Source organism: Dasypus novemcinctus, chromosome 16, assembly GCF_030445035.2.
Source record: "Dasypus novemcinctus isolate mDasNov1 chromosome 16, mDasNov1.1.hap2, whole genome shotgun sequence".
NCBI lineage: Eukaryota > Metazoa > Chordata > Mammalia > Cingulata > Dasypodidae > Dasypus > Dasypus novemcinctus.
The window spans coordinates 39,397,358-39,421,040 of NC_080688.1; the positions used below are offsets into that span (position 1 = coordinate 39,397,358).

The 23,683-nt window shown below is 43.3% G+C and overlaps 1 protein-coding gene across 1 annotated transcript in view; it reads left to right on the top strand.

Annotated features, from left to right (window-relative positions):
• The window catches only part of LAMA3 (laminin subunit alpha 3), a 273,948-nt gene that overhangs the window by 220,938 nt on the left and 29,327 nt on the right, over positions 1–23,683 (top strand). Inside the window, exons 49-63 of the mRNA XM_058277557.1 lie at positions 702–818; positions 1,501–1,655; positions 1,976–2,117; positions 3,135–3,237; positions 5,243–5,359; positions 5,448–5,627; positions 6,552–6,694; positions 9,729–9,899; positions 12,659–12,810; positions 12,975–13,137; positions 13,560–13,693; positions 14,518–14,662; positions 17,113–17,232; positions 17,631–17,764; positions 23,535–23,652. Coding sequence (XP_058133540.1) covers positions 702–818; positions 1,501–1,655; positions 1,976–2,117; positions 3,135–3,237; positions 5,243–5,359; positions 5,448–5,627; positions 6,552–6,694; positions 9,729–9,899; positions 12,659–12,810; positions 12,975–13,137; positions 13,560–13,693; positions 14,518–14,662; positions 17,113–17,232; positions 17,631–17,764; positions 23,535–23,652 — 2,094 coding nt within the window. The remainder of the gene's footprint in view (positions 1–701; positions 819–1,500; positions 1,656–1,975; positions 2,118–3,134; positions 3,238–5,242; positions 5,360–5,447; positions 5,628–6,551; positions 6,695–9,728; positions 9,900–12,658; positions 12,811–12,974; positions 13,138–13,559; positions 13,694–14,517; positions 14,663–17,112; positions 17,233–17,630; positions 17,765–23,534; positions 23,653–23,683) is intronic.

Sequence of the window (23,683 nt, forward strand, 5' to 3'; positions counted from 1 at the left end):
CCTTAAACCATTACCTGCTTTATAGGAAATAAGCTGAAGCACAAGCCACATACAGGAACTTCAGTGACAATATCGCATGCTAAAATAACAGAAGAGTGAGGGGTTATAAAATGATAGTAAGATCAAAGTGGAATAATATAGGGCTGACTCCCCAGCGGAAGTACTTGGTAAAAGAGAACCATTCACGTGTTAGCAGATGGCTGTATATTTAATTCCCAAAGCCTCTTTAGATAGTGACACCTGTGTTTGGCTTCTAGAAGTCACTGGTGGCTCCAAGAGAAGGGAGCACGGCCCACTCTTCTGGTTCCTCTAGCCTGGCCTTCTCAGGTCCTGTGTCCTCTCTCCTGAAGTACTTGCTCGGCTATCCTTGGGAGAGAATGTGCTGATGATTGGTGCTTATTTATTTTGTTAAAATCCCTCTTCTGTTCTACAGACCAATGCTTAATATATAGCCACCTCAATAGCTGAGCTGACCCTTAGTGTAGAGACCTTCTCCAACAGTGAGAGTGATTGTTTTCTTGGCACATAGTTTGAAGAAACCATGGCAACTGACATCCATCGCTTTGTAGTTGCCTAGACAATTTTTAGGTCAAGAAAACTTTCTGACTGAAATTACTTATGTTCTTGGTCTGATAAATGTGTCTGTATCTCCTGATCACATATCTTGTAGTTCAAGTAGATATTCTTTTGATTCTTTCCAGAAACAAGTTAAGGAAATAAATTCTCTACAGAGTGATTTCTCCAAATATCTTACGACTGCAGACTCCTCCTTGCTACAAACCAACGTTGTGCTACAGCTGATGGAGAAAAGCCAGGAGGTAGAGATGATACTTATTCTCTAGAAAATCTAAAAGCATTTTAATTGTAATGAATGGAGACTATGAGATGGCCTGACCTATTTTTCCCCAAGAACATGTCTTTTAAATGAAAGGAAATATGCCAAAATGTTAATGATGGTTTTTCTCTGGGGGAAGTGGGGTGAATGATCTTTCTTCTCTATATCAATCTGTATTATCTAATTTATCTGCAATGAACAAACACTGCTTTCATGATAACAAAAAAATGCTATTTTTAAAATACCAGGCCTACCTTTGTCAATAGAAAACATCTGAGAATGATAAAAAAAAAAATTTGACAAAATTTCTTGGCAGCCCAAAGGACATTTTGAAATAATCTTTAGTAATAGCTAACTCTAAATTAGAAAACAGGTGCTTTAGTTTAGTAAAACTGTAATGATAATAGTGTGTTTTTATAAAACTTATCAAAGAGAGTACCCATCAAAAGGCAAATAAATGTTCCAAATGCTGCTAAAACTTGGGGGAATGGTTTGAACGTTACCAACAGAAGCAGCGAAGAATTAATTGGTCTGGTAAATGGGGTTAGAAAACATAATTTCTTTGTATTGTCTCCTGGAAACATGTCATATGTGACAGAGTTCAAGAAAATGGTTTTTCTGTTCTTCGCTAAATTTATACTGTCTTTGTTTACTTCGAAAAATAGGAGTATGCAAAATTAACCACCACTTTAAATGGAGTAAGACAGGAACTAAGTGACAAAGTGAGAGAACTTTCCAAATCGGCCAGCAAAGAATCTCTTGTGGTGGAGGCAGAAAAGCATGCACAGTCTTTACAAGAACTAGCGAAGCAACTGGAAGAGTGAGTATAGGGCCTGCCTACTTCTAAGCCATGGCGTGCTGCTGATGCACAGCACTGTCCTAAGCCAAGGCTGAAATTACTGCCCTTTTCTCGCTGGGTCCCTAGAACAGGTTGGAGGGATGGAGAGCAAGGCCAGAGCCCAGCCTCGGGAACTGGGGTACCAGCCACGAGCAATCTGAACCCCAGCCTCGTCCTCGGGACACGGCTGCTAAATCCACAACTCCAGGTCTTGATTTGCCAAAAGAAGTTGGAAAGCTCAGGTGATCTCAGCTACTGGCAGGGGGAAGCTGCTGGAGGATTTCATCTGCTTGGTCTTCCAGGATCAAGAGGAATACCAGTGGAGACGAGCTGGTGCGCTGTGCCGTGGACGCGGCCACGGCCTACGAGAGCATCATCAACGCCATCAAAGCAGCGGAGGACGCCGCCAACAAGGCCACGAGTGCGTCTGAGTCTGCTCTCCAGGTGGGCACCCGGATTCTCTCTAGAGATGCAGGTTTTCTCTCTTTCACTGTGCACAGAGGCTTTCCAAAAATCGGAGCTTGCTATCTAGACTAGAAAGGAACTTGCTTGAGATATGAATCATTTCCCTACTTACTTGATCGCTTATATATGTAGCACAGTTTTAAAAACTATTTGCAAAACCAGAGAAAATTAATGCTGATTATCAATTTTAAGCCAGAATAAATATACTATCCTGCTTCTTACCAGATAAGTTTTTATACTGTGATTAGGTATTAACATTTCCCAAAAAAGAGAGATTTTAGTAAACAATTTGAGAAACATGTTCTCCCATTTGGCCTTACACCTGGGTATGTCTGTGGACTCCTGTGGGATTTTATATGCACCTTATAATGCTCCCAAATCCAGAAATAAAGGACAAAACCATTACAGATCAAGGATTTGGGAGGGTGAAGACTTTTATCTCCCAAAGCTTAAGAGCCTGATAGCAAGTAAGTTCTCTCCTCAGTTATTGCAGGTTATTTTGTACAAATGGTCAACTGAGACAGGGTAAGGGAATGGATTTGAGTCATAAAAGGTGGGGTGTAAGTTAGCACCCTAGGGCTGAGTGGTTGCAAGAGTTGTGAAACTCTCGTCTATCATGGCCAAGATAGACGAGGGAGTCTCCTTTTATGGGCTCTGAAGGAAGACGGAATGAGGGCTGCTTTTCTGGTCAAAGCATGGTTGTGGCCCTGGGCTAGAAATCAGTGACCTTAAATAAGGAAATTCTGAAGAATGACAATAAATCAGGAAGGTGTCATGTAATTTTGCAGGAGATGGGTCTACCTCTTCGAGCCAAGTATATCCACCCAGAGCTCCAGTGTATCTTCTGGGAAACAGTCTTTCTCTAACATCCTCCTTACCCCTAAACCACTATCCTTTAAAGATTAAGGAGAAGGGCTTAGGACAGGGTGAAAAATCTTACTCTGTATTTCCTAAGGCATTCCATATGTTTAAAGCTGATAACTGCTTTGCTTTTAGACAGTGATAAAGGAAGATCTTCCAAGAAAAGCCAAAACCCTGAGTTCCAACAGTGATAAACTGTTAACCGAAGCCAAGATAACCCAGAGGAACCTAGAGCAAGGTATTGGAGGGGCAGAGATCCTCAAGGGCTTGAAAAGGATCTGCGGGACAAGAAGGGGCAGCCCTAGAAGCAGATGTTCTCTATGAGTCTCTGTCAACGCAGACGGATACTTTTTAAATCTGTGTTCTATTTTATAGATTTGATACATCTACCCTATATTCTAAATATCCCCTACCCAACCTATACTAAATTAGCTAGAGCCTTACAAGAATAAATAAATCTTGAGCTAATAGGCCGTTTGGGCCTGGTGTTGGTGGGGCCTTCTTAATTTAATCCACGTATGACCATGGTGTTGGAAACCCACGTAGGAGGGGGTATGTGCAGTGCTGGTTTCTTATTTAAGCCAAGATCATTAGTTTCAGGTCAAGAGAGCAACGGCTTCAAAATTTCTTATGTTCTAATATCTTAGCAAGTAAGGCTACAAAAATCACTGTTGCTATGAAGCCTGAGACTTTTTTAAGCAAAAACTTTATCTTTGGAAAATCTCCATTTATTTTATTTAATATGTGTATTTTTAAAAAGAAATAATTAAACTGCCCCCAAAAGACCTGAGCCCTTATCCTGATCTCAGCAAATTCCTATTCCCAAAATGATGTCTGTTGGTTATCCCTGGTCTCACATGGTCATCCTTGAACCAGCAGGCAACCCAGTCCACAGACTCAGCAGCTTAGTCTTTTGGGAGGGATTAGATGCTTCTACCAGTGCTGTGGTTTCCTAGCTGCTAAAACAAATACCATGGAATGAGTAAGCTTAAATAGCGGAATTTTCAAGACTAGGAGAAATCCAAAATCAAGGCATCAGCCGGGTGATGCTCTCTCCCCAAAGACTGGCATTCTGGGGCTCCCTCCCAGGGACCCTGGGTCTTTGGCATTTCCGGCACATGGCAATGCCCAGGGTGGCGTCTTCTCCTTTCTCTTCCGGGTTCTCTTGATTTCCAGCTTCTGGCTGCTCCCCATGGCATCTTTCTCTTTCTCTCTCACTCTCTCTCTGGCTTTCAGTCTCCTTATAAAGAACTTCAGTAATTCAGATTAAAACCCAACCTGATTCAGTTGGGCCACACCTTAAAGGAAGTAACACCCTAAAGAGATCTTATCTCCAATGGGTCCACACCCGCCTGAATGTGGACCGAGACCCAGTTGCACACAGTGCAACCCACCACAGCAAGTACAGTTCTTTGGCATTTCAAAAAATTAAATACATGAAAAATAAAATACGGGAAAATATGTAACAATATATATTTGCCTAGAAACTTTGAAGAGTTAAGATCTCCTAGTACAGCATCTGCTCTCTTTAGCACTTTGAGCTTAGAGGTGAGGGTCAGTCTTTTAACAAGGGTTAGGATGCCAGCTACTTTGTTACTTAGACCAGTCCTGGTGTCATAATTTAAGCGACATATCCTCAGTATGATCTTAGAGCATTTCCTGTCATTTTCCATGACAGTAGGTGGCAGTATCATCAGCTAGGAAGGCCTGCTAGCTCCTTTCCTTTCATTGAACTTCTTCAGATGCATCAGTTTGAATATGAACACAAACAATACCTACCTCTTATTTTCTTGGATGGGCTCTCTCAACTACACTTCCTTCTTGAAATCTAGCAGATAGGCCTACTTTCTGCGTTATTTCTTCCTTGCTTCTTTCCTTACCTCCCTCTTTCCTTCCTTTATACATTCATTCATTCATTTAACAGATATGTACTAATATTAAGCCCTCACTAGTGCCAGACACTGTACCTGTGCCAGAGCACAGGAGTGCACAAGACAGACACACCCCCTTCTTCTTTTGCCCCCAAGGGAGTAGACGTTGAGGCCCCTGTGTTATCTAGCCTCTCCTTTCTTCAGGAACATTTCCAAGGAGACTGTTGCCACCAGGTGCTGGGGTGCTCTGGCCTCTGTAATCAGAGGACCCCAGAGCAGAAGGTCTAGGTAAACTGCAGTGGGCATCTCTGGGATTATCCCTAACTTGCAAAGTCCAGAGTAATCGCTTCTTAAAGCTTTACTTTACTTTAGAAATCAGTCCGGCTCTCAACAACCTACAGAAAACCCTGAAAATTGTGACTGGTCAGAAAGAGCTGCTAGAAACCAATCTCACCACCATCCGTGATGAGCTTCGTGGGATACAGAGAGGTCAGCGTCTCCCTAAACCACTGTTACTTGGTTTCCTTTGATGAACGTTTTAGATCCTTACCTGTGCTTTTCTGTGCATATGCGTTAGATGACATCGATGGCATGATCAGCAGTGCAAAGGGCATGGTCAGAAAGGCCGACGGCATCACAAATGAGGTTCTGGACGGGCTCAGCCCCATTCAGACAGACGTGGACAGAATTAAGGATACCTACGGGAGCACACAGAGTGCCGACTTCAGCAAGGCTCTGACCGACGCAGATAACTCAGGTATCTTTAGCCAGAATGTATCATCCTTTCTCTCTACCATTATGAGCCTTGGGTCCATTTAAATTTTTTCCTGGTAAAGTCTGATCACACAGACTAAAACATTAGAAAACAACTTCACCTAATAACTTCAAAGACTATAGATAGTCTGTTAGAGTCAAAGGACCATCGAGAATGCGATTGATTTTCCCTTTTAGAGAGTGGAAGTATAGATCCTCACATCAGCAGATGTTGAGTTATGATTGATCATTGAAAATCAGAAAAGATTTTATTTTTTTTCCTGTAGTGGTTGCATTATTTTCCTAGGGCTGCTGTAATAAATGACCACAATGTGGTAGCTTAAAGCCACAGAAATGTATGAGCTCACAGTTCTGGAGCCTAGAAGTCAGGAATTAGGACACCAGCAGGACAGGGCTCTCTGCAGGCTCCAGGGGAGGCCCCTTCCTTGCCTCCTCTAGCTTCTGGGATTAACAGCAGGCCTTGGTAGCCCTTGGCTTATAGATGTGCACTCCTATTTTCTGCCTCTCTCATCTCACAGTGTTCTCCCTGTGTATCTATGACTCTTCTATTAGGACAACAGTCATTGGAGTAAGGCCCATTCTAATCCAGTTTGACCTCATCTTAACTAATCACATCTGCAAAGAACCTGTTTCCAAATAAAGTCACATTCTAAGTTCCATGTGGACCCAGATTTGCGGGTGGGCAGGGGTACTCTTCACCCAGAACAGTGGTCAAGAAAAATGTTCCTAGATTGCAGAATAAAATCCATGACACATTTAGAAAAGATATCACCTGATTCTCACCTATCCTGTCCAACAGTTAGCATCCAAACAAATCACCTGACAAATACGCTCAGTAAGAATATCTGAATGTAACATTTTTTTCAACTCACAATTAAAACTTTTTGATTTCTGAATTCACCAACAGTAAAGAAACTAACCAACAAACTGCCAGATCTTTTGAGCAAGATCGAGGGTATCAACCAACAGCTGTTGCCCCTGGGAAACATCTCCGACAACGTGGACCGGGTCCGAGAACTAATTCAGCAGGCCAGAGACGCTGCAAATAAGGTGAGCCTGTCCCCACATGGTCAGTTGTCAAGGCTGGTTGTTGGATGAGTTACCACACGCATCAAGAAAGAAAAGGCATCTATTTACTCAAGAGTAAGTGGGCTTTCTTGCCCTGATCCTTTGTTAGCTTGAAACATGAACGTTGATTTCCTCCTGTCATCCTTCAAAGGTGCACATCAACTTAATCCCCTAAAATACCAGGTATGTCAGGGATCTGAAGCCATTTGCTTCCACTGGGCTGACACAGGCAGGCAGAAGAATTTTGCTCCAGGCCCCAGTTGGTAAACTGTTACTGCAAGCTCAAGGGAGGGTTCTGTGAGCAGAATGTGCTGATCTGATACCGCACAAGAGCTACTCTCTTACTGTGACTTGAAAGTGGTAGACTCCACCTTTACTGAGAATGGAGGAACGGTTTCTACCAGCCAGGGTGGTGGTGTGAACATCGGGTTATAGCCACCTTCCACCATTGGAGACTCATTGGCTTTTCTTATATTAATCCCACATGATTTGCTTAAATTCTGGACACATCCCTCTTATCATGTGCTTTGTCCTAGAATAATATAAAATGCAACTTCTTGAATTTTTCAGTAGTCCCTGCCAGCCGCCGGTGAGATATCTGGAAGTAGAGGGTTGGGAAGCCAAGTCGGGCTACCACTGCTCCGTGGCTGATTTCTAGGCTCAGTATTACCTCTTTGGAGCAATAAGAATCTGCCCTTTCTTCTAGGAAAGGGAAGTGCTCTCAACTTAAAACCTTTAACAGGAAAACAAAGAGCAAAAGGCCAAGTGTGGACGAAAACCACCTTTTCACTCCCATGCATGCCTCATAAAAACCAAATTAAGACAAATGTGTCTTCAAGCTTTGTCCTTCTATGTTTGTTCACTAATTCATTCAACACTATTTGAAGTGCCTTGTGGCTCAGTGTTTAAGCGCTTGTACTCTGGTGCCAGGCTGTCTTGGTTTTATTCCTGGCTCTGCCGCTTATAAACTGTGAGGCCTCGGGCCAGTTACTTCACCTCTCTGTGCCTCAGTTTCTTCATCTGTAGAGCTGTGTAAAATAACAGTAGCAACCTCATGAGATAGTCAGACTTAAATTAGTTATTACAGAGCAGTGCCTAGCAAAGAGCAAGTGCAATGTGAGTGGGAAGTAATAAAATCAAAAATGACAAAAATCACTTCTGATCACCTGGCTTGGCCCTGGCCTCTTCTGGGTGCTGAGGACACAGAGATTATTAAGTCATAGCCCTGAGCTCAGGTTGCTCCCCAGCCACTATGGGAAGCAGCTAAGAAGCTGGAGAGAGGTCTTGCAAACACCCAGTTCTACCTGGACAGGCTCAGACTAGCACTAATGAAAAGCACTGAAAAACCTTGGAAAAATGTTCATTGCAACACAGTTTATAATCACTCACACCCACACCCCAAAAAAAAAACTGGGAAAAAAGCCAATGTCCATCAACAGAGGATGGATAAAATTGTGTTCAGTTCATACAAAGAAAGACTACAGAGCAGTAAAAGTGAATGATCTGGAGCCACACATATCAACAGGGATAAATCTAAAAACCTAGTGCCCAGTAAAGAAAGCAAGTTGGAGAAGGATGTGTACAGTCTGAAACCACTTACATAAAAAGATTTAGAATATGAAAAATATTAATTACAGTTTATAATATATGCAGATTTAGAAAAAAATATCAAAGCCTGCATAGGGATCATAAACATTAAATTTAGGCTATGGGAGTGGATGTAGCCCAAGTGGTTGAGCACCTGCTTCCCACATAGAAGGTGCTGGGTTCGATCCCTGGTACTGCCTAAAAAGAAATTCAGGATAGTAGTGATATCTAAGAAGGGATAGAGGAGAATGGGGATAAGGCAGGATACACGAGGAGCTTCAGTTTCATCAGTAATTTCTCAAGATGGATGATCAAGATACAGGTGTATTTTCTATCCATTTTTTGTATGCATGAAATAGTTTCTTATTTTAAAAAATAAAAAATTATGAATAGGAGTTTACCAGGTGACAAAAATGGGAAATACATGCCAGGAGGATGCATAGAGATGCAGCTGGCTCTCCAGAAGGGCAGAGGGTGAGTAGAAGAGAGAAGCATAAATGAGCCTGTCGATGGGGGTGCAGGGAGCTTAGCTGTAGGCACCTTGGAGGGACTCCAGCTGACCCGTCCCATCTGATGTAGGACAAATGACAAGAGTGTTGATAAATATTCAAAATGCTTGATAACCAAACTGTGGAGTTGGTGTATCATTCCTGGAGTGGTGTTCTTTAGATTGTTAAAGAACATTTATTTTCTGAGTTTTAGGACAGAGCTACCCACAGCTTGCTCCACAGACCAGCAGTGGTCTTTGACAAGATAAGTATAAAAGTAGAGAGTAGATGTTTAGAAACTTCTTACAATTTGAATCACTTCACCATCCAAGCCTGTGTTCCACAGAGTTGTATTCTGTAAACTTTTCTTATTTCATTTTTCTAGTAATTTAACTTTTATTATAGTTTACAAAAGTATCGGCAGCCCATGGGTTGGAATAAAGATGGTCCTTCACCACAGAGAGTTTGAGAAGCACTGTTTTAGAAAGCCTTTCTGCCCTTATTTTTAAGGACCGAGGCTGATTGTAAATGCAACCCTACCTTGTCATACGTTATGACAAACAGTTCCTTAAAAAGGCTCATTTTAGGAAACTATTTCCAGCGTATCACGTGCCTGCTATCTTCCAGGCACATGCTTCCCCACATGTTAACTCACTTGCACAAAACATTCCAGGGTTGGAATTATCGCCAGCTCAGAAATTTCAACGCGCTTCTGAAAGGTCCCTGGCTACTAAGCAGCAGCGACATAGGTGCTTTATTATCCACCTTTGAAACAGCTTCCTGAGTTGCAGGTCCAGGAGACCTTCACACTTAGCATAGCATATTTGGAAAAGACTGACATAGAGTTAAAACGAATAGTTACACAGTCCCAAATTACCTCTCTGAGAGCATCCATTTGTTCCCAGGAGCATGTTTGACACCGTTTATCTGATTCCTCACAGGTTGCTGTTCCCATGAGGTTCAATGGGAAATCAGGAGTTGAGGTCCGCCTGCCAAACGACCTGGAAGACTTAAAAGGATACACATCTCTTTCTTTGTTCCTTCAAAGATCTGAATTAAGAGAAAATGGGGAGACTGATAATATGTTTGTGATGTATCTCGGAAATAAAGATGTAAGTATTTCTTTGACATTTCTCTTATTTTTAAAACAGACTACCTCCCCCCCATGTGTGTTTTCTCTCACTCTCCCATTGGCACAGCAGAAGGAAATCTCCCCTAAGAAGTCACTGCACCTGCTCCCATAGTCACTGCGCCTGTCCCCACAGCCTCCCGTGCCAGCCGCCTCCCTGCTGGGATGGCCCCACGGGACAGGGCACCGCCCACCCACTGCAGATTGTTACCTTGGTGGCACTCGCGACCTCACGCGGGGGCCGGCTGGAGCGCAGGCCTGCGGCACGTGTGCGGCAGATGCTCCTGCATCCTGAGGCTGTCACGGGCATCGTCACCTCAGACTCCCACAGCACCAAGGTCAAGGCTTCTCAGAAACGAGCTGTCGCCCCTCCTCATAGAGGAGTGGCCCGTTCTCCTCCGCAGCCCGCCCAGCTCAGGCCCTTGCCTTGGGACGGTGCATCAACGCGAAGGCTTCCCTGCCTAACGAACGCCTAAATAACGTGGCTGCCCTTCTTCCTATAAATCCACACTCATTAAGCCACAACAGTTGTAGGCATTGAGAATGGTTGGTTTTCCAGCTCATCACTTTAAATCAATTTCTTCCATGGAAGTGTCGGAGCAAGAGGCAGTCACTGACCAGTTTAGGATACGTTTGTGGGAAACGACATGCAGTTCACAAAAATTATATCTGACTAGGAAATTGTTCATTCTCACTACTGGATATTACATTTATATATTCTTTTTTTTGTTAGTTTTTTAAAAAAGATTAATTTTATTTATCCCCCCCACCACCTTGTTGGCTCATTGTTTGTGCTCTCTGTCCGTTCGTCTATATAGGAGAGAGGTGCTCAATCGCTGGAGGCCCCTCCTGGGTTTGCTGTGTCTCTCATTGTCTTTCTTCGTGTCTCTTTGTTGAATGGTCTTGTTGCGTCAGCTCACCGTGCCTGTGTGTCTCACCAGCTCGCCTTCTCCAGGAGGTTCCAGGAACCAAACCTGGGAACTCCCAGATGGTAGGCGGGAGCTAAATTGCTTGAGCCACATCCACTTCCCTATAGATTCTTAAACTAAACAATATTGTTAATTACTCTTTCATGCTTCCAGGCTTTGGTACTTTATTAGTAGCCTTCTTATGACATGATTTTTGCCTTGTATCATGGCAAAATGCACATAATTTATTCTTTCAACAAATTTATATGGTATATTTACTCTGTGCCACAACCTGTATTTCTGATAAACAAAGATTTGTTTCTACCTTAAAAGGGCCCACATTCTAAAATAGAAGAAAGACACATGTAACTGCCATGATAATACCAGGTATAGGGTGTTTAACAGAGGTGGGCATAAAGTGCTAACAGAACATACTTGGTACTGGGAAAACAGAAAAGGCTTATCCGCACAAGCAACAAAAGAGACCTCATCAAAATTAAAAACTTTTGTTTATCAAAGGACTTCATCAAGAGAGTGAAAAGACTACCTACAGAATGGAAGAAAATATTTGAAAACACGTATCTGATTAGGGCTTAATTTCTGGAATATATAAAGGAATCCTACAGCTCAACAAAAAGACAAACAACCTAATCAAAAAAATGGTCAAAAGACTTGAATAGACATTTCTCCAAATGGTCAAAAAGCACATGAAAAGATTTTCAACATCATTAGTCATCGGGGAAATGAAAATAAAAACCACAATAAAATTCCACTTTGTACCCATTAGAATGGCCACTAACAACAACAAAAAAAAACATGCACAATGAAATAGAACAAGTGTTGGAGAGAGATGGCGAAACAAGAACACTCATCCATTGTTGGTGGTAATGTAAATGGTGCAGCTGCTGTGGAAAACAGTTTGGCATTCTCAGAAAGTGAAGCATAGAATTACCATATGACCCAGCAATCCCACTTTTAGGTGTATACCCAAAAGAATTGAAAGCAGGGACTTGAACAGATAATTGCACACTGATGTTCACAGGGGCATTATTCACAATTGCCATAAGATGGAAGCCACCCAAGTGCCCATCAACGAGTGAATGGATAAGCAAAATGTATTATATACCTACAATGGAATACTATGCAGCCATGAAAAGGAACAAGGTTTTGATGAAACTTGAAGACATCATGTGGAGTGAAATAAGCCAGACACAAAAGGAAAATATTGTATGATCCCACTGATAGCAATCAATTAGAATAAGCAAATTTATAGAGTCAGAAACTTGAATTCATTTTACCAGGGACTTGGGGAGGGCTACAGAATGGGGAGCTAAAGCCTAATTGGTACAGAATTTCTTATGGGGGTGATGGAAGAGTGAGGTAATGGTTGATGGTGATGGTTGCACAACATTGCGAATGTAGTTAACACCAGTGAATTATGTATCTGAATGTGGTTAAAGGGGGAAATTTTAGGTTGTATATATCTTATGAAAATAAAAATTTAAAAAGAAAACTAAAAATAGCTTATCTCTATTACCCAGCTAAAATCTGATGTAGGGCTGAGTTCATATCTGGTTCACCTATATGGTAGGTGATTGGCAAATATTTGTAGTGTAAACAAAAAGGGAAGTGAATAAATGAGTGCGCAACACAAACAAAAACTTCTCGGACCTTATTAATTCAGCATTCTGTATTATTCCATGAAAGTCATTTACCTTGACTACCCATAGGCCTATTGCATAAAACTTGTTAGTTAGATGAAGTGCATGCTCTTGGGATAGAAGTCGAGAGAACTCAGTGTGTGAAATGCTCTACAATGGCTTTCTGTCCTCAGTCTTCCAGGGACTACGTCGGCATGGCTGTGGTGGACGGCCAGCTCACCTGCGTCTACAACCTGGGCGACCACGAGGCTGAACTCCAGGTGGACCAGATCTTGACCGAGAGTGAAACACAGGAGGCCGTGATGGACCGGGTGAAATTTCAGAGGTACAGGTCCAATTGACTGTTGCTCTTTCTTAGCCAGACCTACACACCAAATTCTTCCATTCGCACCCATTGCTGAGCCCCATTTTTAATATCTTGACTTCGATAACTTGAATAGTTTCAGACATTTTTAATATAATCTTATTCTATTATTTCTCCGTAAACAGAATTTATCAGTTTGCAAGACTTAATTACACCAAAGGAGCCACATCCAGTAAGCCAGAAGAACCCCAGATCCATGACATGGATAGTGGAAATAGCAACACTCTTCTCAATTTGGATCCTGAAAATGTTGTGTTTTATGTTGGAGGTTACCCACCTGATTTTAAAGTAAGTAGAAATGTTATTTCACTGAGTGAAAATATTTAAAATCATAATTTGGTATAATGTACTCATGCCTCTATTTTAATTATTATTTATAAAATGGATTTGACTATATATCCTTAAAGTTTACCTAGTGATAATAATAGCTAATACTTATTGAGAACTTCCTGTGTACCCCTCACTGTTTACACTTAAGTATATTAATTTAAATAAGTGTCATTATCATTCCCATTTTACAGATGAGGAAACTTAGAAGTTTAATGATTGGACCAAGGTCATGCAGCTCTATGAGGCCCTGGCTGCACAGTCCACATTCTTAACTGCTATGCTAAATTGCCCAAAGTGTGATAAATTTAAGCTATTTCTTTGTCAACCTGCTCATTGTCCTTTGTTCAATTAGTGGAAGATATTTTGTTTTGTCTTTATAGCTTCCCAGGAGATTAAAATTCCCTCCTTACAGAGGTTGTATTGAATTAGATGACCTCAATGAAAATGTTCTGAGCTTGTACAACTTCAGAAAAACTTTCAATCTCAATACAACTGAAGTGGAACCTTGTAGAAGGTAAATAAAGCCTAGAAACTAGTCTCCCGCAATTGTGATCTGGTAACTTGCAGAACTTTCACATATAACAAAGGGATGGGTGAGCAAGATGCTATCCGTGTTGCTGGTTGCTTTGAGCCAATAGTTTTTAAGTTATATTGGCATGCAACACTGGTGGTCTACTCTAAAATCTAATAATCTAATAATTAGCCCTTTCCTAATTCATATAAAATATTAGATTGATAAATAGCATTCTAGAGTTTTAAAAAGTAAGTCTCTTTTGACAGGTTTTTGGTGTCTCTTACCACAAAATATTCAGATTAGATGATACCTGATTTAGGCACAAAATTATATATTTATTGTACATTTCAAAAACTAGTGTTCCGCAAAGTGCACTATGACTTTCTAGGTACTCTGCCACCATAATCTATTTGGAAATTGCTGCCTTGAGCTATTGACATTCCTATAATGAAAAGGATTTGGAATATTCTGAGACCCACTGAGTATTTATCACTCAGAATCAAATTGTCTTTCAAGTTAATGTCTCAAATTTCAAGATATTTGGCTGCTAAGTCACATCTTCCAAAGTAAACATTTGCAAAAGGGACTCTTGAATATTACTGTTTTGAGCTAGTGTTTGATTATCACACAGCATAAGAACACATCCCATAGTATAAGAAATAGGTGGGTTTTAACATCTTAAAGCTGTTTCCTCTTCTTTAACAAAATTGTGACAACCAGATTGCACAATGCTTTGCTCCATTTTCCAGACCGCAGCCGGTTGTATTAAAAAGCACACGCACACGGTGCTCCTTGTACTAACCTGTGATGATTGATGTTGACAGGAGAAAGGAAGAGTCAGACAAGAATTATTTTGAAGGTACAGGTTATGCTCGAGTTCCAACTCAACCGAATGCTCCCTTTCCAACCTTTGTACAGACAATTCAGACCACTGTGGATAAAGGTTTACTGTTCTTTGCAGAAAACCAGGTAATAAATAACTGACATCCAATACTAAAAAATATGCCCGTTCTGTGTAGCAATTTGGGGGTTATTAAACACAACCAGCTGGAGGCTCTGGCTTTCTGCTACTTCCATTTTGGTTTGGCTCTTACCAAGGCTATGGGATTGTGTCTATAACCTGACCCTTGACTTCCCAAGATACTGAAGCTTCTCTACTTTCAAACAACTGCGGTTCCCAGCAGCTGTTATTTAGTCCCCTTGGTCAGCAATGTCCAGGACTGGTCTGCAAGTGCTACCTGCTGTTAGATGGAAAGCTGATGTGATGTTTGCTCAGGCTCCTTTATAGCTACAGCAGCCCTGAGTTGAAGGCTCCTGTGAAGAGGAGCTTCTGTAGTCACTGTCGTAGGTGGTATTTCTGGAGATACGTGCATCAGCCCCACGGGATCTCTGGCCTGGAATCATAGGATTTGATACTGAGCTTAGGATTTTACCAGATATTTATGTCTATGGAAATACAGACCTGCTCCTACTATCCTCTCTGGGATTGGTCTGGACCCTTCTGGAGATCCTCAGGCAGACTCATTTCTGATGGGTTTGGGAAGGTCCCAGTCCAACCTAAGAACACAGAGAACTGAGGAGACCTACAGCCTCCTCAGGGCAAAGCACTTATTTTCCAAAATGTTATACTACATATTGGCATTCTTAGATACTAAGTACCAGAAATACTAATTATATTAGAAGAAAACTTACCTGAATAAATCACAGAGGTAGCAAGATAAGAGGAAACTATGCTAATGTTAGGTGGGATGGCTCATTACTCTCAGCCTGTGGATGCTACGCTGTTATTTTATGAATGTGATGAACTCAAATCCAGGTACCAAGGGCAGGATTAGGATCCAGATAAGGACTGCTTTTCCTTTTAGATAAGGACCATCATCACCCTAGCCTCCAAGGAGAGGCTTTCCTGTCTTTAGGGATGGTGTAAGAACAAAGCCAGTCTAGCCCTATGTTAGAAATTCTCAGCTCCTCTTTCCACTAAGGAAATAATGGACTCAAGCATATGTCTTATGCCATGATGAGGATGCAGTAATGACCCAGGCCCTGCCCTTGAGGACCATATATTCTAGAGGGGAAGATGGATAGTAAACAAAGTTATATCGCGAATTGGTTAATTCACCACCACTGAGGGTAGAGAGGAAATGTTCAGGGTGAAATGAGTACGTATAACCTAAAAACTCCCTTGAGAAATGGAGGCTTAACCTGATTCCTGCAGGGCAGCATTTGAAGGATCAGGACAGCAAGAGATCCAGGCAGAGGGAGAGGCTAGGGGAAGGCCAGGAGGAGGGACGGGCAGGGAGCACGTGAGGACTGGAGAGGGGCCCGAGGGCTGAAACATGGAGAGCCGGGGGTGCTGAGAAGCGAAGGCGAGGAGGAAGGCCGGGACTCACGGCATCAGCTGAGGAGTGAAGACCCTACCCTAAGAGCCAAGGAAAAGAGCATGCACACCCTGGCCCTTTCAAAAGCCCCCGCTGGCTGCAAAGAGGAAAACGGGTTTAGAGGAGCCAAAGTGGGCATTGGGAGAGCGTGGGTTGTTGCTCTGCAATAGCACGAAAGAAGTTGTGATGGGGAAGAGGTGGGATGAAAAGGAGAAAGGAATAAGAGATGGTAGCCTGGACGAGAGTTGAGTGGATGGGAGAAAGGGAAGGACCGGTAAGGACTCCTAGGTTTGCGGCCTGCTCAGTAAGGTGATCAGTGATTCCACGAGGGAGAGAAAGAGACAGGAGCCAGGGAGAGGGGAGACATGTTGGCCCACGGGAGGTGAGGGGATCAGAAGCTTTATATCTGCGATAACGAGCCCCAACAATGACGTATTTACTGTAGAGCCCTGGCCTGAAAAGACGAGCCTGTGCTGGAGCGGAGTGCACGGGCTTCAGCGGCACACCTGAGCCGAGCCCCGGGGGTGGCTGAGATGGCCAAGGCAAAGAGGGGTGTGGAGAGTGAGGGAAGAATAGGCCCTGTGGGGGGCCCCTGAGCCTCCCCTCAATCTTAAATTGAAGATGGAAGAGGCTGAGCCAGCAATTGAGACTGAGACAGAGGAGGAAGTCAGAAAGCTGGAAAATACCTGGGATTTGAGTAAGACCCTACCTCTCTCCAAAAGGGAGCAGTCACATTTTCAAATAATATTAATGGTTTGTCTCTTTCCGGTTTCCATTTTTGTGTGCTTCTTATCAATCCTTTGAAGCAGGATAGTGATAATAGCTAACATTTGTCGTGTATATTTGGGTGCCAGTCACTGTGGATGATATTTGACATGACATAGTATTTAGCCATCGTCGCTATCGCATGAGTTAAATATTACAGCATTATTATCCCTCTTAACTAATGAGCCAGCTGAAACTGAGAGCGGTTTGTCACTTCAGTGATAACACTGCTCTTCAGTGGGACTTCTGGTCACCCACCTTGTTTCCATGCTTCAGGATCACTTCATCTCGCTAAACATAGAAGATGGCAGCCTCCTGGTACGATACAAACTGAATTCAGAGCTACCAAAAGAAAAAGGAATTAAAGGCATCATAAACGATGGCAAAGATCATACGGTATATGCTCTCCATGTATTATCCTTGAATTGTTAAATGTCCTTAATCTTTTAAAATGAAGTCAGTGCCCAAAAAGAAAAAAAAAAAAACTTTCTCCATATTACCAGATAAATTTATAGTTATTAACTCGGGGACACATCCTTTTACAATTTGAACATTTCCACATGAACTATATAGCATATGTGGCATATGTAAAGCATGATTAGTTTTAAATGCAAACATTTCTATTAAAATGTTTCCATATCATATTTTTATCTGAAAGTACCACTGTTCAGTCTTCCTACTATTGTGTATAAATGAAGCTGAAGGAAAAAAGTAAAACATTACAGCTCTGAACCACTGTGAAGAGGATTCTTTAATTCCCTATCACTTGCTGATTCATCTCTCATTTATTTCAGATTCTGATCAAAATTGGGAAAACCCAAAAACGAATGTGGATAAATGTGAATTCTCACAACATTTTAATTGAAGGTGAAATATTTGATTTCAGCACATATTATCTGGGAGGAATTCCAATATCAATCAGAGAACGGTAAGAGGGTATGGATTTGTTTTTCAGGGCAGATTGCCTCTCTTAGTGCTTACTATTGCTCTGGATAAATCTACATTTTAAATTCCAGAGATAAACAAACACAAGAAGTAAACTTTTCTGTATTAACAGTGTAACCCAGTAGAGTAGAATGGGCTGTAAATCTTGGGTCATGGGACTAGCCATTTGAAAGGGGTAGTCTGGGGGCAATGTGTGGCATCCAGTTGTCAGTCTTGGAAGAAGAGAAACCACAGGGAATACAGTGGGTGTTGACAAGTGCCACCAACAAGAAGAATGGAGCCTGGGGCCTTTACAGGAAGGTATCTTCCTTCCAACATTTACATCTTGTTAAATGTTTTCATGTCCTCCCCCCCCCCCCCCCAAAAAAAAACCTTTTAGACAGACTGATGACAAAAGACCCCTGGAAGGCTTAGTCCATCCTCATGACTGAGATAACAGTGCCTTCCAGAATATTTGATTAAGTTACTCTGATAAGAGATCTGAACTAGGTAACACTTCATCCTACATAAATCACTTGGAAGGAGTACTAGGTATGATTTATAAGGTGATGTACAAGGTAACTCTCCAAGAATTCTTTTGGACCTATCTCTTAGTACATAGGCACTCGTCTGTGTTTTTTCTGTTTTTGTTTTAATTAATTTATTTCTACCCCCTACTTTCATTGTCTGCTCTCTGTGTCCATTTGCTGTGTGTTCGTCTGTGTCTGCTTGTATTCTCATTAGGAGGCTCTGAGAACTGATCCTGGGACCTTTGGGAGTGAGAGAGGCAATCATTCTCTTGTGCCACCTCAGCTCCCTGATCTCCTGTGTCTCTTATTCTCTTTCCTCTGTGTCTCTTTTTGTTGTGTCATCTTTGCTGCACCAGTTCTCCACATGGGCCAGCACTCCTGTGTGGGGCAGCACTCCTGCGCAGGGTAGTACTCCGTGCAGGCCAGCACTGTGCACAGGCCAGCACTCCGCGTGGGCCAGCTCGCCACATGGGCTAGCTTGCCTTCACCAGGAGGCCCTGGGCATCGAACCCTGGACCTCCTATATGGTAGACGGGAGCCCAACTGCTTGAGCCACATCCGCTTCCCTCATCTGTGTTTTAATGTTGTCAGGTCAGGATTGTCCCCATAGTCAAATATATAGGTGGAAAAGCTCAGCACATTAGTAGCATTTGGGAGTGAGTGTCTTTACATTTTACAGATAAAGAAAATGAGAGCCAAAGAGGTGAAATGACCTTGCCAATGTATACTGATAATTCAAATGCGAATAGTCAATAACCTTGTTTTATTCAATTAAATGTAGTAAAAGTAAGTAATTTCAGCTCGATTTAGTAACTTCAGCAGATTGTTCCATCTTTGTTCAGTACACCAGGATTCATTGAGGGCCGAGTGCACATCTGGCAGTGTGACGGGTGCTGGGAGTACAGCGAGGACAGGGCATATCAGACCCCCGCCTCCCCAGAGCCTAAAGTGAGCTGGAGGAAGGCACACCCTAAGGGGGTGATGTGCACTGTGTGAGGTGAAGCTCCGGGTACTGAGGGAGCTAGGGGAGGCAGCAATCTAACGCAGCCCAGGGCATCAGGAGCATGGGCTATCTAGGACCTGAAAGATGCCAGCAGTCAGAAAGGTAAAGCCAAGAGCTAGTGAGTGTGAAATGGCCAAAGAACTGGAGTGCGCTGTGCAGCAGGGCTGTGGTAGGACGCGGGGCTGGCCTGGGAGCAGGAGCCAGGCCTCAGAGGAGCTCAGGAGTCAGCAGAAAGGGCGTGATCACACTGGGCTTTCAGCAGCTCACTCTAGGGAAAGATGAAGGGAAAACGGGGCGCAGAGAGAGCGATTAGAAGATGACTGAGTTCACAGGAGTGAGTGAGGAGAGGGGCCTGACCTAGGAAAGGGCAGGGAGGTGAAGAAAGGGAGAGGATTCAGAGGGCATTTAGGACACCAGATGGGCAGTTCAGAATTCTTGTCTGGGTTTGGAATGGAAAGGAGAAAAGTGGTCAAAGATATTGCCTGGTTTATGGTGTTAGCACTTGGACAGAAGGAGGACATCAGCCAACGGCAGGATGAAGAGTTCAGCTTGAGGCTGGCTGAGTGCCTGCAGCCTGAGAGGGGCAGGTGGAGAGGCCCAGAAGCTGTTGGACATGATACCCCGGACCTCTGAGTGAAGCCAGGCTGGAGAAGAGGGTGAGCCAGGCTGGGCACTCTGGTCATGAGGTGATCGAGGCAGGTGGGCTCACCCGGAGCAGAGAGGGCTTCGCAAGCAGAGGCAATAAGGAAGCCACCGGTTGGTGGTTTGCATTTGAGTGAAGTTAGCAGGAGACCCACCTAGAGCAGCGTGGATGCCAGTCAAGCAAGGTTTACTACAAGAGGGTAGCTGGGCAGAATCAGAAGGAGTGGGTTCTAGTTTGGGCTCAGCCACAAAACAGCTCTGTGCCCTCGGGTTAAGTCAGTGTTTGACCTTCCTTTATTCATCTCTATCCGTGAAAGAATTACAGCTATAGATACACATATGCATGCCTATGTGTATGCATATACATACAGAACTTTCCTAGTGATCTGCCTTAGGACCTTCCAAACAAGGGACTGCTTCCTTTTTCTGGGCAAGTTTACATTTTGATTTTTTTTTTAGAAATCACAGGATCTTGGAAAGTCCAGGAGATAGAGACCAGTAAAAAGATTTCACTGCACTCTTACTCCCTCCTAAGTAAAATGCTAAGGAATATTCAGATATTTCTGGCCCTGCTTCTTCCTCTGGTGAAGTCCTGAAACCCCCTCTGACTTGGCTCCCTGGGGCAGGGTGGGCCCAGAGGAGCTGTGCCCATAACCCAGAGCCAAGCATGTGGGGGCAGCCAGCATCTCTGTTAATGCAGGGAACTGTTCAAACCTCGGACTAGATGGGAGGCCCTTGGAGACAGCCAAGGGTGGGACAAAGAGAGCTGGCATAACCTCGGCATAGAGTGGCTTTGATCTCTCCCACTTTAGTGTACACTCTGGGAAGGGGGACCCAGATGTTGGAATAACTTGTTAAAGATTCTAGTCATAAATCTCAGTCTGTTAATCCCATCTGCTTCCTGTGAGAAGAGCAAATCATCCCTCATAACGCCAGAGGGTCTCAAACCCACAAGGACCTGCACCATGTATCAGAGTGAAATTACAAAACAAAACTGAAAATGGTGTGAAAAGTATAAGGAATCCAGGGTCTACTGGACATTCACTAAGTACCCAACACTGAGTTTAGGGCTGCTCTCTGACATCTGCCTGCAGCAGGCACGGAGCCAGCCAGGCTTCCTCCCTTTCATAAAAACAGCGGCACCAAGCACGCAGGCACCCATTAGCACAGGAACTTACACTACACAGTCACATTCCTATAGCAAGTGTGTCCAGGACACCAGGCCCTGTATCCTGGCGTAAGCAGGAACCTCTGGGCTTCACATGAGCCAGCAAAAAGACCCCCAACCCCCAAGGGAGAGTGGAAATAAACTTCCCACCTTAGCCTCTCTGCTGTAGGAAGAAGTCACGGCCACCTCCAGGTGCTGAGGGCGTACAAACTGTCTAAGTGTAAAAGGCAAGGGCTTCAGGTCACCCTGAGCTGGGTTAGACCCCAGCTCTGCCACCTACTGCCTGTATGACCTTGGCCAAGTCCCTTAACCTCCCCAAGCCTCAGTTCCTACATCTGGCCACGGGCATGGTAACTCCATTTCTTAGGATGGTTTTAAGGCTTGTGAGTGACTTATACAGGGGTTACACAGTGCCTGGCACATGCTAACGCCCAATAAATGTTAGAGAAGAAAATATCTCTCCAAAGGTTATTGTGGTGCTGGATTAAGATGCCAAACAGTAACTTGCACAAAACAGATGCCCCTGTATCTTAGCCGTCTCTCTTTCCCCCTCTTCTCTACCACCTTCCTCTTCCTTCAACCTGTTCTCTAATGGGAAGGACAGCAGAGAATGTTAATTTGGGTTAAAATGTGTTGAAATCCAAGAGAGAAGGGATCTAAAAATATGTATAAATAGCCAACCTCCAGGAATTAAAATGATCTTTCCTTCTATTCTGAGGCAAAAAAAAAGAAGCCATCTTTATAAAATAATTAAGCTCGTGCTGCAATGCCAGTGAGGATTCATTTCTTCCTTTTTCTTTCAATGAAATTTAATGCTATGCACATTCCATGTAGCTCAAGTATTTGTAATGAGTTGAATGAAAATGAATGCAGGCACTTTTTCATTTAGAGAAGGGAGCTACCTAAGGGATTTATAATGAAATCAGCTTTGGGTTTTTCTTAGCACATCATTTGTTTAAGAAACCCAAATATTTGCCTGGACGTCAGTCACTTTGTGTGTGTTAACGCTGTAAGTGAATTCAGCTCCAGACTGATCCAGAAGTCAAGTCCAAGGGCAAATGCCAGGGCTGCTTTAGAATATGTGATTAGGCACTGCCCCCTTCTTTTACACCGAGACCTCCCCCTGAAACAAGCTCCATTGGAGTATATTATACATATTAACTAATAAACTCCCAACAACCACATGGCAGAGATAATATATCCCTCTTGTATAAATGAGGAAAGAGGCACCAACAAGTTAAGAAGCCTTCTCCAGGTCATCCAGCCCTCATGTAGCAGCATGGGATTTGAACCCCAGCTGTCTGGATCCAGAGCCCACAGCTCCCAAGCCACACTATCTGGCCTTTCCGAAACACTGGCCAGCACCTCCTGAGTGCTGGCTAACATGCACTAGGCTTGGCTTCAAGCAGGTAGCATGGCTAAGAGGTGGTGGCTCCAGCATTTGAACCCAGGCAACACCTGCACTGTCCTTATGCTTTCCATTATTTCAGCTCAGCATTTGTTAAATGCCAGGCCACAATTTTTTTTTTTTTAAGATTTATTTTTATTTATTTTTCTCTCCCCCAACCCCACCCCAGTTGTCTGCTCTCTGTGTCCATTTGCTGTGCGTTCTTCTGTGTCTGCTTCTATTCTTGTCAGTGGGACTGGGAATCTGTGTCTCTTTTTGTTGCATCATCTTGCTGTGTCAGCTCTCCGTGTGTGCGGCACCATCGTTGGGCAGGCTGCACTTTCTTTTGCGCTGGGCGGCTCTCCTTGCAGGGCGCACTCCTTGAGCATGGGACTCCCCTATGCGGGGGACATCCCTGCGTGGCACGGCACTCCTTGCGCGCATCAGCACTGCGCACGGGCCAGCTCCACACGGGTCAAGGAGGCCCTGGGTTTGAACTGTGGACCTCCCATGTGGTAGGTGGACGCTCCATCCGTTGAGAGCCATGTCTGCTTCCCTGCCACATTTTTCATAATTGAATTGAACCCCAAAGTAACAAGTTTACAGCAGCTAACTGAAAAGTGGACATGAAAAAAAGTAAAATTTTTCTAGAACATTCCTGGCTCTAGTAAATGACTTATTAGTTATACTTCCTTTTTATCATGCACTACTATAACTCTGAGGTCAGGAGGGAGTAATTCTAGACATTGTGTATCTTTGAAACTTTTTGGGTTACAGGTCATTCTCAGGTGACCTTTCAACATTATTGTCTGCATTTTTTTTAAGCTAGAAGTAATAGAGAATCACAAGGAAAGGAAACATGTTTTCCCAGCATCATAAAATAAGTAGAGCACACAACATCCACCCACTGTGAAAGAACTACAGGAAGGAACCCTGTGAGAAGTGATAACCACAAAATATGTAGTAGAAAGTGCAGTGTTTTAGCTCTGATTCTCAGAAAGCCCTGGCATAATACATCTCTTCCTTTTTTGTATTCCAAATCAGGTTTAACATTTCTACACCTGCTTTCCGAGGTTGCATGAAAAATCTGAAGAAAACTAGCGGTGTCGTTAGGTTGAATGACACAGTGGGAGTGACAAAGAAGTGCTCAGAAGACTGGAAGGTAAGTGAAGAATTGTCCTTGAACTCGCTGG